At 45.8% G+C, this 14814-nt stretch overlaps 1 protein-coding gene across 5 annotated transcripts in view; it reads left to right on the top strand.

Moving 5' to 3' along the window:
• Positions 1-704: 704 nt before the first annotated feature.
• PAN2 (poly(A) specific ribonuclease subunit PAN2) overlaps positions 705-14814 on the top strand; it is a 42282-nt gene continuing 28172 nt past the window's right edge. For 2 of the 5 annotated variants that reach the window (XM_060764083.2, XM_060764082.2), the window contains exons 1-2: positions 705-828; positions 8817-9096. In XM_060764083.2, the coding sequence (XP_060620066.1) occupies positions 8827-9096 (270 nt within the window). In that variant the 5' untranslated portion in view covers positions 705-828; positions 8817-8826. Of the gene's footprint in view, positions 833-6453; positions 6756-8816; positions 9097-14814 lie in introns of all 5 variants that reach the window. The other 3 variants (XM_067463908.1, XM_067463909.1, XM_067463910.1) reach the window with 3 other exon arrangements.

The raw sequence follows: 14814 nt of genomic DNA, 5'->3' as shown, positions 1-14814 counted from the left end.
GTAATCCAAGGCTCAAGCCACTGCTTCAGACAACGTACACAGGCTGCAAACTTCCGACTTACAAATGACTCATAGATAAGAACAGGGTGAGCCAACAGAAAGCGAGAGAAATCTACCCCTCGAAAAGGAAATTCATTCCTGAAAGAGTTGTTATTGTGGAGAAAAGGTGGAGGCTTTTCACCAATCCCTTGTTTCCAAAACATGCCAAATTTTTCAAAAGCTAACTGTCACAGGGACAGAACATGAGGTGACATCTTCTGAACAGGGAGCCAGGCAGCAAAACCAAACCGGCAGGGGTGTTTATACACTTCCCTAGGCTATACCCTTCTGGCCCCGTTGCGCAAAAGGAAACTGGCTGCGCATCCCTCCAGGTGGCTGCCCTGCGCTGATTCACGGGGAGGGAAAGGACGAGTTCCTTGTTTGGAGAGAACAACAAGCCGTGAAGAAACCCTAAGAGGGGGCCGAGGGGCTGAAAGGGCACTCGCTGATTGGTCGCCGCGCAAACTAGGCCGCCGCCCTCCTTCGTGATTTGTAAACGAGCCACGCGGCGAGCTTCACTTCCCCTTTCAACCTCATAAGCATTACAAACAACACCCGCCAAGCTTTTTGTCCCTTTCAGAATCCCGTCCTTCAGTTAGTCACGTAGCGCCGCTCGTGTAAAATGTAAGGTCTGCTCTGATTGGATGCCTTCCCACAAGGCGCTCAGGGATTGGTCGGAATCAGCCCCCCTTGTTGCTGAGCTACGCCGAAGGAGCGGGAGATGGAACGAAGAGGGCTGGGGTTGCCATAGCGGCGGTCGCGGCTGGGAAACCGGAAGAGCAAAGGATTGTGGGTAACCCCTCTCTTCTTCCTGACAATGGCCTGCGGATTGTTGGCAGGGGAGCGGGAGCCCAGTGGTTTTTCATGGGCGTTCTTGAGAGCCAGAACGTGTGGCCTATTTTGGTCCAAAACAACCGCCAGTTTTAAGGATGGAGCCACTGGTTCCGGGGATGTTGCCCGCCACCTCACTTCCTCTTCCCTCGTCGGGGTCAGGGACAGGCCTTTGTGGGAACCATAGGCCTTTGCTCCGAAATGCTTCCAAAATGGTTTAGAGCAGTGGTTCTCAACCTGTGGGTCCCCAGGTGTTTTGGCTTTCAACTCCCAGAAATCCTAACAGCTGGCAAACTGGCTGGGATTTCTGGGAATTGTAGGCCAAAACCTGGGGAGCCGCAGGCTGAGAACCACTGGTTTAGAGGATGTTGGGGCATTTCACCCACCTCTGGCGGCTCCATTTTAAAAAATGCCCTCAAATGCTATGCAGAGTAATTCTATTACATTTTGAGAGTTATGCCTTTTTGAGCCGTTTTGGAAAAAGGAAATAACTCACTTCATTTTGTCCCACAGCATTTGAGAGCAAATCTTTTTTTATGGGAGTTAGGGCAATGGGGGAAAGCCTTCCGTGTTTTCTGGGGTGGGTGGGGGGAGTAATGTGTCTCCCAAGTTTCCAGTTGCCCAACCCCACTCTTTAGCACATTTCATAACAGTAACACAGTTTTGCCACTCTTTTGATTTAGTATCTTGCTATGTTCTTGAGGGATAACAATTGTCAAGGAAACCAAAATGGTTATGCCATTGATGTAACCCATGACTAATCTGGGCAACGCTGAGAAAGGTTACTTTCTTGAGTTACAACTCACATAATTTTGTCGTAATTTGGCCTGTGATTTTACTAACTGAGGTTTGGGGGAAATAGAGAAAAAATAGCATTTGCTTTCTCTGGATCAGGAGTGCTGATCAAACCTGTAACTTTTGTAGGGCATAGCCCCTTTAATGTGGGCGTTATTACAATTAAAATGGGGCTGTCCAGTTGATTAATTCACCACAAACTAGGAAAACCCTAATTTGTTACTTGATTTATTCCACAGCTTCTTGGAAGGCGCTGGATAAACCCATTACTTCTGGTGTCTGGACTGTAGTCCAGACAGTATTCCCACGGTTTTCCAGGCTAAGTTAGCCTGGAAAACTGAGAATACCAACCCCCTCCCCAAAAGACCCCCAAAACAGTGTAAAAAAACCCAAGCAAAATAACTTACCCGGCCTCCATTAGAGGGCTGCCAAGTCTCTCCTGGCGCAAACAAATGATGCACCAGGAGAAGGAGGAGAGGAAGATAGCTCTCCTCCCCTTTCTCCTGGTGCATCATTTGTACATGCCAGGAGAGCTCCAGCAGTCATTTGAACTCATTACTACTGAGTCTAAGGGCCCTTCCACACAGCCATATAACCCAAAATATCTAGGCAGAAAATCCCACAATACTTGATTTGAAATGGGGCTCCTTCCACACAGCTGATTAAAATCCTACATTATCTGCTTTGAACTGGAATATATGGCAATGTGGACTCAGATAACCCTGTTGAAAGCAGATATTGTGGAATTTTCTGCCTTGATATTTTGGGTTATTTATTTATTTACTGTATTTGTATACTGCTTTTCTCAGCCCTCAGGCAACTCAAGGTGGTTTACAGGCAACAATTTGATGCACACAATATCAGAAATACAATTAAAAACATTAATATGTAATATAAAACCACAACAAATCAATAAAACAAAAATCATTAGCGTCTCCTTGTTTAAACATTGTCCAGTCCATCATCTAGTCGTTTCATTTTCCATGTCAGTTACTCTGCATTTGCAAACGCTTGCTCAAAAAGCCACGTCTTGACTTTTTTCCAAAATGTTAATAGGGAGGGGGCCGATCTGATATCCCTAGGGAGGGCGTTCCATAGTCGAGGGGCCACCACTGAGAAGGCCCTATCTCTCGTCCCCGCCAGATGTGCTTGTGACAAAGGCAGGATCAAGAGCAAGGCCTCCCTAGATGGTCTTAAGGTCATAGATCAGGGGTCCTCAAACTTTTTAAAAAGCGGACCAGATTACTGTCCCCCAGACCATTGGAGGGCGGACTATAGTTAAAAAAAAAACGATGACAAAATTCCTATGCACACTGCACATATCTTATTTTGCTATTGTTATTAATCGTAATGTAAATATCTGATATGCAGGATGTATTTTTATTGTTACAATCTGAACATAAAGCATAGTGATTAATCACAAAAACAATATGTAATTATACATTGTGAAATATTTATTTCTCATTACAAATAAATGAAATTTTGATTTCAAGCATGTCACAGCATAGGTAATAGTCTTAATATAACAACAGGGGATCCATGAATATGTTTACTGATTAGCCTATCTGCCAAACTCCCATCACCAACAGAAAATACTGGAAAGGCTTGGGGAAAATAGACTTTAGCATTTGAGAGTTGCTGGGATGAATAGTTCCCCTGCCAACCAAGAGCATTCTGAACTCCAACAATGAAATTGAACCAAACTCAGCTTACAGTGAGAACAAACCTACATAACTTGTTTGTAAGTTGGGGACTGCCTGTACAAGTTGGGTCACAGGGGTAACAGATACTACTGTACAGAAGAATAATACCTGGCAGAGTCAATGAAAGATTAAATGCCTCTGATCTTGAATGCTAAGCAGGGCCAGTTCTGGTTAGAATTTGGATGGGAAGCCACAAATGAATAGCAGGTGCTATATTTCAGAGAAAGAAACTGACAAAACTATTTTTGAGTATTTCCTCTCAAAGAAAACATTAAATTCATGGGGCCGCCAGAAATAAAAGGAGACCTGAAGGCACATACATGCACACACACCCAACGATGGGCTGCTGAAAGCAATATAGGAATACATAGAAAAATATAGCTTTAGCATTTCTGAAGATAAAATAGTTCCAATGAGAATGAGGAAAAAATTCTATTTTCTGCCTTATAAAGTGGATTTTGGAATATGTAAGCATGAATTATATTTCATTTCAAAGTTTAAAAGATCTTTGCACGAGGCCAGGCTGCACGGTGCAACTTACCTGCCTCGCACTGCCCCTCATGCGAGCCGGGTGCTGCTGTGGTGCGCGCAGCCTGGTGTTGTGCAAAGTCCCTTGCCAGGCCCAATCCCCTCACCTGCCTCGCGGTGCCCGTCGGGCCTGGCAAGCAATGGAAGCAGTGAGGGCTTTGCGTGAGAACAGGCCGTGTGGTGTTGCCTCCCTTGCCTCTCGCATGAGGGGCAGTGCGAAGCAGATAAATTGCACTGCATGGCCTGGCCTAAATTTAGCGAAGCCCTTATTTATTTATTTATTTATTTATTTACAGTTCTTATATTCCGCCCTTCTCACCCCGCAGGGGACTCAGGGCGGATTACAGTCAACACATATATGGCAACCATTCAATGCCAGTTTTGACAAACAACGTTTAACACACAAATACACCAAGGCTATTTAACTTTTTTTCTGGCCGCCAGGGGAGCTGCTGCTTTTCGTCGTCTATCAGTGACACCAATGAAGTTCTTCCGCATTCCACATTCCCCGGAATCTTTTTTCTTTATGGCCTCATAAATTAGTTAAATTTAGCCTCCCACACAAGGTGGTGCCTTATTTTCCTACTTGACAGATGCAACTGTCTTTCGGGTTGCAAAGGTCGACAACGGGCTACACAATGGCTGGACACCCACTCCAGCCCGGGCTGGCTTCGAACTCATGACCTTTTGGTCAGAGTGATCTTAATGCAGCTGACACTCAGCCAGCTGCGCCACAATCCCGGTCCTTACCGCTTCCATTGCTTGCCAGGCCCGACGGGCGATGCAAGGCAGGCGAGTGTATTGGGCTTGGCAAGCGGCAAGGGGTTTTGTGTGAGGCCAGGCCGTGCAGTGCAACTTACCTACCTCACGCTGCCCATCGTGTGAGCCAGGCAAGGGAGGCTGCACCGCGTGGCCTGGCCTCGCGCAAAGCCCTTTGCCGCTTGCCAGGCCCAATCCCCTCACATGCCTTGCGCTGCCTGTCGGGCCTGGCAAGCAATGGAAGCACTGAGGGCTTTGCGCGAGAACAGGCCGCGTGGTGTAGCCTCCCTTGCCCAGCTTGCACGAAGGGCAGTGCGAGACAGATAAGTTGCGCCGCGCGGCCTGGCTTCGCACAAAGCCCCTCGCCGCTTGTCAGGCCCAATCTTCTCACCTGCCTCACGCTGCTTGTCGGGCCTGGCAAGGGAGGCTGCACCTCCTTTGCCTGGCTCGCACAACGGGCAGCACGAGGAAGGCAAGTTGCACCGTGCAGCCTGGCCTCGAGCGAAGCCCGTTGCTGCTTTCTTTGCTTGCCAGGCCTGACGAGTGGCGTGAAGCAGGCAAGGGGATTGGGTCTAGCAAGTGGCGAGGGGCTTTGTACGAGGCCAGGGCAGGCCGCACGGGCCGGATAAATGCCCTCAGCAGGCCACATGTGGCCCGCGGGCCGTAGTTTGAGGACCCCTGTCCTAGATGGTTCATAAGGGGAGATTCGTTCAGACTGATAAGTTATATGGCTGTGTGGAAAGGCCCTTAGTCTCCAGGGCAGCATAAGCAAGCCTGCTCCCTCTTCCTTATGACATAATTTCACATATTTATATATGGCTATCTTATCTTGTCTCAGCCTTCTCTTCTGCAGGTTAAACATACCCTATTAGCTGAAGGCATAGTATTGGGGTTTATCTCTTTATCAAAGAAGAAAAGGAGTATAACTTCAGACTAGTATTCATATAATAGGCCAAAGATTTGGCAAGTCCTGACACATGTTCATATGGTAGCAAAAATTCTGTGGATTAAATTACGTAGTGTTTTTAGGATTCCAGGTTTAGAAGGTCAAAGCAATTTTGCTCTTCCTCTTTTGCGGGTTACATTTCCAGTATAGGTTCTGTCGATGACGAAATAAATGATGTGTGGTTACTGGAAACTAACTTTAGGAAGCAATTTCCAAGACTTGATAGATGAGTCTTCCTTTTTTGCACCTGTAAAGTAGAACAGTCAGTTGTGGCCTTTCACTAGGAAAGGCAATGATGAGGAACATAAAGCTGCAGCCCAACAGTGTATCTAGGAGGATGAGTGTTCCAATTGTCTGCTGCAAAGACCCCAAGCATTTACTTTTCAGTACAAAAGAGTAACCACTCTTCTTCTGTTTTCCAGAAATGGGTAATAACCCTATATTCTTGCATTCCAAACACAAGACTTGTCCCACCAGGTTTTGGTGATCCTAATTATATCATAGATGTTTTTTTGGTAGTTTCTGGTTGCTTGAATTCCAGTTAACTGAGAGACTACTATACTTCCTGGTGGGAAGGAGATAAATGTGGAGCAATAAACTATGTAGAGATAAAATTGGTAGGCTCCTCAGAGGTCTCCAAGCATTAGCATATCAAAGTTCATTCTTTAGCATTTGTGATATGTAAAATTGTTTATTCATACTGCTGCAGAACTAACCCCTACAATTGCTGCTTGAAAAGAGTCAAGGCCAAATAGTAATCATGTAGTAGCCAATAGCTTCTTTCTTGAATAGGTGCTTTGATTTTTAAAATACATTAAAAGGTATCATATCATTCTGGCAATTGTCTTTCAGCAACGGTTATAAGAAGCAATTATTTGGAATACTATCTCCAAAGGGATGCATAATGGAAATTAACCACTGTACTGTCTGTACACATTTTCAAAACACACCCAAAACTGGGCCCAGCATCTTCTTTCACCTCTGTCAATGAGAGTATCCCAGATTTCTCATTAGTCCTGAATTCTGCAGTTTAGTTTTTCAAGCTCTTTATGACAACTGAAGTAATCCTTAAAAGAGGAAAGACTATTTCTGAAGTTAATACAAATAGGAAATACGGAAATTCAAAAGAGGATGCTACATTCATTTACCAGAAAGTAAGTACCACTGAATTTAGTAGGACTTTACATTTGATAATAATAATAATAATAATAACAACAACAACCTGGGGATCACAACCAGATACAGTGAAGACATCTGCCCTTTCGCTGTGCTACTCTGCTGCTGAGTATGCATGCCCAGTGTGGAACACATCTCACCACACTAAAACAATGATAAGCTAACCTGCAATATTAAAATTAAAAGGGGAATATGGAAACAAACAGATTTTTGGAAAATATGGGGAAAATTTATTGAGTATATTTTTAAGGAGGGAAAGGGGTACAAGCCAGCAACAGAAACAATGACATTTTGGAATTGTGAGTAGGTTGGTCCTGGTGAAGGGGGCACAAACTAAAGGTAAAGGGAAGAGGTGGGAAATGGTATAATACTAATTATAAAGAAATAAAACATGTATAAGTAGATAAAAGGTGTGTGGTAGAGATATACATTATATAAGTTATAACGGAATGATAAGAAATATGCTTAAAGATGTATTTGATTATTTTTACTGTTAGATTGTATATAATATGACAAATTCTTCTATCTAAGATGTTGTAAAAAGAGGGAAGAATGTGTGCTTATACATGTTGTTTGATAAATGTATAATAAAAAAATTAAAAAAAAAACTAAAACAGTGGATGTGGCTCTTAATGAGACATGCCGCATTATCACGGGGTGTCTGCGCCCTACACCACTGGAGAAATTACACTGCTTAGCCAGTATTGCACCACCCGACATCCGCCGGGAAGTGGCAGCCAATAGTGAAAGGACTAAGGCAGAGACATCTCCAGCTCATCCCCTGTTTGAGTATCAGCCAGCACGTCAACGACTTAAATCTAGACATAGTTTTCTAAGATCTACAGAGACACTCGCTGGAACACCTCAGCAAGCGAGAGTCCAAAAGTGGCAGGCTCAAACCCAGCACCTCAACCAATGGCTGATACCAAATGAGAAACTCCCTCCTGGGCACACAGAAGACTGGGCGACTTGGAAGGCGCTGAACAGACTGCACTCTGGCACCACGAGATGCAGAGCCAACCTTCAGAAATGGGGCTACAAAGTGGAATCCTCGACATGCGAGTGTGGAGAAGAGCAAACCACTGACCACCTGCTGCAATGCAACATGAGCCCAGCCACATGCACAATGGAGGACCTTCTTGCAGCAACACCGGAAGCACTCCAAGTGGCCAGATACTGGTCAAAGGACATTTAACCAACTACCAAACTCACAAGTTTTGTATTTTTCTGTTTGTTTGCTTTGTTCTGTTAGAAATGTAATATAATGGACTGGTTGCTCTGACACGACAAATTAATAATAATAATAATAATAATAATAATAATAATAATAATTTATTTCTATCCCCCCAAGAGGACTCAGGGCAGTGTACAACAGCAAAAAGAGTAAACATTAAATAATAATATAAAGTTATTATTACTATTAACTTTATATCCAGCTTCAAGGCAGCTTACACAATAAGAAGATTACTGTTAAAAAATGAAAGTCAACATTAAAAGCAAATTAAACTATTGTATTAACTGTTATTTGCTCTGGATAGGATTTTGCGTTTTAGTTAAAGAGCATTAAGAGAACTGAATAAAGTTTGAAAAATGGAAGGAAACTGGAATACTACATAACAAGGAAAGTAGCGTATATGTCAGGATGTTGTGACTGAAAGTGAGACTTACATTCTGCATTCCCCTGTGAAAGGAGATTAATGTTGTGTAAACTGGTTACCAATATCATGTTTAGCATCCATGTTTTATGGTACTACTTCTGTTGATGTTTTAAGTTCTGAGAAGTGGTTTTAACATTTTTAGTATGAGTTCCTCTCCCTCACTGAGGACTGTATCTCACACCATTGTTGGAATGACATTCATTCTGAATATGTCAGTGTACATGACCATCAACATTGTTGTTGTCTGATAAGAGCACTCTCATAATTTTGTCCAACATTCTGATAAGAAATTCCTCCCATGGCTATCATTATAGAACAAGCTCTTTCTGTTTCTTACAGGCAGTGAAGGATGGCTTCATGAATTCTTTCACTGTCTTACAGATAAACCACCATGAATTTTGAAACCCTTGACCCAGCTCTTGCGGAGTATGTGCCTGCCCTCCATCCTGTCTTGGATCCTCACCTCAACCCTAGCCTTCTCCAGAATGTGGAGCTGGATCCAGAAGGGGTACCCCTGGAGGGCATCCCTGTCCCCGACTCAGTGCACATCATGGAGGGCATGTACTCAGAGCTCCACACTGTTGTATCTGAAGTGGGTGTCCCTGTCTCCTTCTCACACTTTGACCTCCATGAAGAAATGCTCTGGGTTGGAAACCATGGGGTAAGTGGTTCTTAGCGCATGTGTGTGATTTAACTAACTGGAATGAAAAGGGCCTGTCTTTTGTTACACATATTTAATTAGCATTAAAAGGTTTGGAGTATTAGCACGATGTACAAAGTAATGCATCTGATTTTAACTCCAATGAATTTGCTGGGTTAATTCCAATACACTGTTTTATGCTCTGTTCATTTTCTATTCATGAAAAGAATACTGCATTTGTGAACTGACTGTCTTGGCAGGCAGCTTGAAAGATTTTTTTCCTTAAAAAGCTCACAAGTACCATGTTTCCTAACTTGTGGGTTCTTGTTTTAAATTCTAAAATTTCCAGCTTGTTTTATTTTTTAAAAAAAAATATTCTTAGTCATATACTGTAATTGTTATTTACAGCAAAGGAAAACAAACTCTCATTTATGGTAAACAAATAATCAAATAATTTTCTTTAAAACCTCTGAATAGTTTGTCACATCCATCAGCCTGCCTGCAAGAACAGGAGAGGTTCAGCGTCCTGGCTGCATCTCCCCCACACTGGTGAGAAAGCAAGCCAGGAAAGGAGGCTTTAAGAACTTCTGTCTCCCAGCTACACCTTGCTATCAGCCTGCCTGCAAGAACAGGAGAGGTTCAGCGTCCTGGCTGCATCTCCCCCACACTGGTGAGAAAGCAAGCCAGGAAAGGAGGCTTTAAGAACTTCTGTCTCCCAGCTACACCTTGCTATCAGCCTGCCTGCAAGAACAGGAGAGGTTCAGCGTCCTGGCTGCATCTCCCCCACACTGGTGAGAAAGCAAGCCAGGAAAGGAGGCCGGGCCTCTCTTGAGCCGCTGGGTTGAGGTGGAGCGCGGAGCGCGTTGCAGCTGTTGCGGCCGCCATTTTTGGCATTTCGCCTTTCCATCGCCGCCGCCTCCCACAATCGGACCACCGCAGAGCCCTTGGGCCGAGCCAGGGCACGGAGAGCGCCGTGGCGGTTGCAGCCGCCTTCTTGGCGCCTCGCCTCACCATCGCTACTGCCGTCCCATCGCCACCGTTGCAGCGGCCGGGCCGCCTCGCCATTGCTGCCGCCTTCCATCGCGGCCACCACCATTTGGCTCGCCACCCTGTCACAGCTGCTGGAGTTCACCTGTGCTACCAGCTAACAGCGACTGTGTTGCCGTGTCGACTAATGTTGTGTAGAACTTTGTATTGATTTAGTATAGACCTCTTGTGCTGACCTCAATTAGTGTGTAGACCCTTGAGCTGGCCTAATACTGTGCAAACATCCTGTGCTGGCCTAATATTGTGCAGATCTCCTGTGCCGGCCAAATATTGTGTAGACCCTTGTGCTGGCCTTAATATTGTGTAGATCTCTATATTGTGTAGACCTCTTGTGCCGGCCTTAATATTAAGTAGACCTTGTGCTGGCTTAATACTGTGTAGACTTCTTGTGCCGGCCTTAATATTGTGCAGACCTCTTGAGCTGGCCTCCTTTGGATTGATAGTTATATATAACCATCCTTGCTGGTTAACCATTATCATCTTTCAGCACCTCATTGTTTTAAAATCTTGTATGATATTAGCACTTATACGATCAGCACTTTAACTTACTATATCATTGGACTACTATTTCATGAGTTTTAGCACCTTAGTCTTTTTAATTGTATCATCTAGCTCTGAGTGTGCTAATTATTCTGACGGTGCTAATTCACCCCCGTTTTGATTGATTATTATTGCAACCTATGTGTGACCATCTTGAATGTGCTGACCGTTCCTGATGGTTGCTAATTAATTAATCCTGATTCCATGATCAATTGGTTACTTCGTGCACTTTATTAACTGTTGTGATCTTGCACTTTATGCCATTAGCACTTTAAACTATTTCTTGTGCACTTAGCCACTATAGCACTTTAAATTAGATTGTTACAGCTAGTGCTGAATCAGGCCTCCATGACGCACTTTAATTAATATCTTGGGTCATTTAAGCCTTCGCATTTCATTGCTGCTCTACTGTGTTGTGCTAAAACATCATCTGTATTTCAACAGCATAATTCCTTGTTCCAACTGTGCTTAATAACTACGACCTATGCTATTACCTACTTCTTGGCATCTGTTAATTTGGTTGCTAATTGTATATGTAGGTAAGAAGGAATGGAATAGCACGAGGGATCTCGAATATGACCTAACGGGACTGAAGAACACGTGGAAGGCAAAGCTATGGCAAACTGAAACTGTAACATGGCATGTACACCACGATGATCCCTGGTTTATTAGTATAAGTACCAAATGCGTCATGGAGGAGGGAGAGGCTTCCGTTAACCGAGGAGCCCCCATAGAAGTCGTGGTGGGGAAGGGGAGATACGGGAAAAGGAGACCTTTAATTCGGCCTAGGGAACGGGGAACAACTTTAGTAATTCCAAACCGGTCTCCTGATACGGTAAGTAGGTGTAACCAGGATGGCGGTCCCTCGGGATTGAAAGTGGTGCTGTTGAACGCCAGATCTGTCAATGGCAAAACAACTTTCATCCAGGACTTAATCCTGGATGAACGGGCAGATCTGGCGTGCATCACAGAGACCTGGCTGGACGAAGCTGGAGGTGTAAACTTGACCCAGCTTTGTCCACCCGGGTTCTCTGTGCAGCATCAACCGAGATCCGGAGGGCGGGGAGGCGGGGTTGCAGTAGTCTATAGAGATTCCATTTCTCTGACCAGGACCCCCATCCCGCAGTCAACAAATTTTGAATGCGTCCACCTGAGGGTGGGTGACCGGGACAGTTTAGGGATTCTGTTAGTGTACCGTCCACCTCGCTGCACTACAGTCTCCCTACCTGAGCTAGCGGGGGTAGTCTCGGACCTGGCATTGGAGTCCCAACGGCTGCTTGTGCTGGGGGACTTCAATGTCCACGCCGAGGCTGCCCTAACGGGAGCGGCTCAGGACTTCATGTCTACCATGGCGACCATGGGTCTGTCCCAACAAGTATCTGGCCCCACCCACAGTGCTGGACATACATTGGACTTGGTTTTCTGTCAGGGATGGGAGGAAGGTGGCGGTGTTGAGGAGTTATCCATCTCTCCGTTGCCATGGACCGACCACCACCTGGTCAGCTTTAGACTTACTGCACCCCCTAACCTCCGCAGAGGTGGAGGACCTATTAAATTGGTCCGCCCCAGGAGGCTTATGGATCCGGAGGGATTCCTGATGGCTCTTGGGGAATTCCCCGCCACCTCGGTTGGTGATCCTGTTGATGCCCTGGTCGCTCTCTGGAATGGGGAGATGACTAGAGCAATAGACACGATCGCTCCAGAACGTCCCCTCTCAAGTAGCCGAGCTAAACCAGCCCCTTGGTTTACTGAGGAGCTGGCGGTGTTGAAGCGAAAGAAGAGGGAACTAGAGAGCGTGTGGCGTTCGGATCCGAGCGAGCCAAACCGAACACGGTTTGTGTCCTTTTTAAGGTCATATGCCGCGGCAATAAGAGCCGCTAAGAAGACCTTCTTCGCGGCCTCTATTGCGTCTGCAAAGAACCGTCCGGCTGAACTGTTCCGGGTTGTCAGAGGCCTTTTAAAACCCACCATCCAGGATGGGTGCCCTGATGACTCGGCAGCTCGCTGTGAAGCTTTTGCTCGGTTCTTTACAGACAAAGTCGCTTTGATCCGCTCTGGACTGGATGCCACATTAACGGCAGTCTCTGAGGATGTAACACGAGCATCTGCTTGTCCGATTTTGATGGATTCATTTCAATTGGTTCAAACCGAGGATGTGGACAAGGTGCTTGGAGGAATGAGAGCTACTACATGCATCCTAGACCCCTGCCCATCCTGGCTTCTAAAGGAGGCCAGAGGGGGATTGGCCGAGTGGGTTAAGGTGGTGGTTAATGCCTCCCTTCGGGAAGGCATTTTTCCAGCCAGCTTAAAGCAAGCTGTGATAAAACCGCTGTTGAAGAAACCATCACTGGACCCCACTCAATTGGTAAACTATCGGCCTGTTTCCAATCTTCCCTTTTTGGGCAAAGTCATGGAACGTGTGGTGGCCTCACAACTCCAGGCATTCTTGGTAGACACGGATTATCTAGATCCGGCGCAGTCTGGCTTTAGGCCGGGACATGGTACTGAGACAGCCTTGGTCGCCTTAGTGGATGATCTCCGTCGGGAGCTCGACAGGGGGAGTGTGTCCCTGTTGGTGCTTCTCGACCTCTCAGCGGCCTTCGATACCGTCGACCACGGTATTCTTCTGGGACGCCTCGCAGGAATGGGCCTCGGAGGTACTGCTTTGCAGTGGCTCCGGTCATTCCTCGAGGGTCGGTCTCAGAAGGTGTTACTGGGGGGCTCCTGTTCTACCCCACAACCGTTGTTTTGTGGGGTTCCTCAGGGTTCAATATTGTCCCCCATGTTGTTTAACATCTACATGAAGCCGCTGGGCGAGATCATCCGGAGTTTCGGGGTGCGGTGTCATCTGTACGCAGATGATGTCCAGCTCTGTCACTCCTTTCCACCCGCTACTAAGGAGGCTGTCGAGGTCCTGAACCGGTGCTTGGCCGCTGTGACGGTCTGGATGGGGGCGAACAAATTGAAATTAAATCCAGACAAGACAGAGGTGCTCCTGGTCAGTCGCAGGGCCGAACAGGGTATAGGGTTACAGCCTGTGTTAGACGGGGTCGCACTCCCCCTGAAGACACAGGTTCGCAGTTTGGGTGTGATCCTGGACTCATCGCTGAGCCTGGATCCCCAGGTTTCGGCGGTGACCAGGGGAGCATTTGCACAGTTAAGACTCGTGCGCCAACTGCGACCGTACCTTGGGAAGTCTGACTTGGCCACGGTAATCCACGCTCTGGTTACATCCCGCCTTGATTACTGCAACGCTCTCTACGTGGGGTTGCCTTTGAAGACGGCCCGGAAGCTTCAACTAGTCCAACGGGCGGCAGCCATGGTATTAACAGGAGCAGGGCGCAGGGAGCACACAACTCCTCTGCTGTACCAGCTCCATTGGCTACCGATCAGCTACCGAGCCCAATTCAAAGTGCTGGTTTTGACCTTTAAAGCCCTAAACGGTTCTGGCCCTACATACCTATCCGAACGTATCTCGGCCTATCAGCCCACCAGGACCCTAAGATCTTCAGGAGGAGCCCTTCTCTCCATCCCGCCTGCTTCACAGGTGCGGCTCGCGGGAACGAGAGATAGGGCCTTTTCTGTGGTGGCCCCCCGGCTTTGGAATGCCCTCCCTATTGAACTAAGATCAGCCACCTCGCTAATGGCATTTCGGAAAAATCTAAAAACTTGGATGTTCGAGCAAGTTTTTAACTAATTTCCGATGTAAGGTTATTTTGACCATGGACTTGCAACCAAGGATAACGAACTGAATTACGATTTTAACTATGAGATGTTTTCGACTTGTATTGGTGGCCCGATACTAAGTATGTTCATACTATGTATGTTTTATGTCTTGTATTTTGATATCTTATTTTATATTTTTAAGTGACTATTGTATTTTAACAAGTTGTAAACCGCAATGAGTCGCCGCACAGGCTGAGATATTAGCGGTATACAAGTGTATCAAATAAATAAATAAATAAATAAATATTTATCTTTCAGCTACTTTCATAAATAAATTGAATATTTGCTCTTTCAGAGTGCTTAAAGTGCTTTCTCCTTTACCTGAATATTTTATTGACACGCTAAGAACATTTAGGAAAATATATGTAGGTTTTTCTAAAGTTTGAAAACACGGTTGACCTAAAGTTTGGAAACATAGAAATTGTT

The sequence above is a fragment of the Anolis sagrei genome, chromosome 2 (genome assembly GCF_037176765.1).
Source record: "Anolis sagrei isolate rAnoSag1 chromosome 2, rAnoSag1.mat, whole genome shotgun sequence".
NCBI classification, from domain to species: Eukaryota; Metazoa; Chordata; class Lepidosauria; order Squamata; family Dactyloidae; genus Anolis; species Anolis sagrei.
Note: the sequence above shows the minus strand (reverse complement) of the source record. Positions and strands in the feature narration are given on the sequence as shown.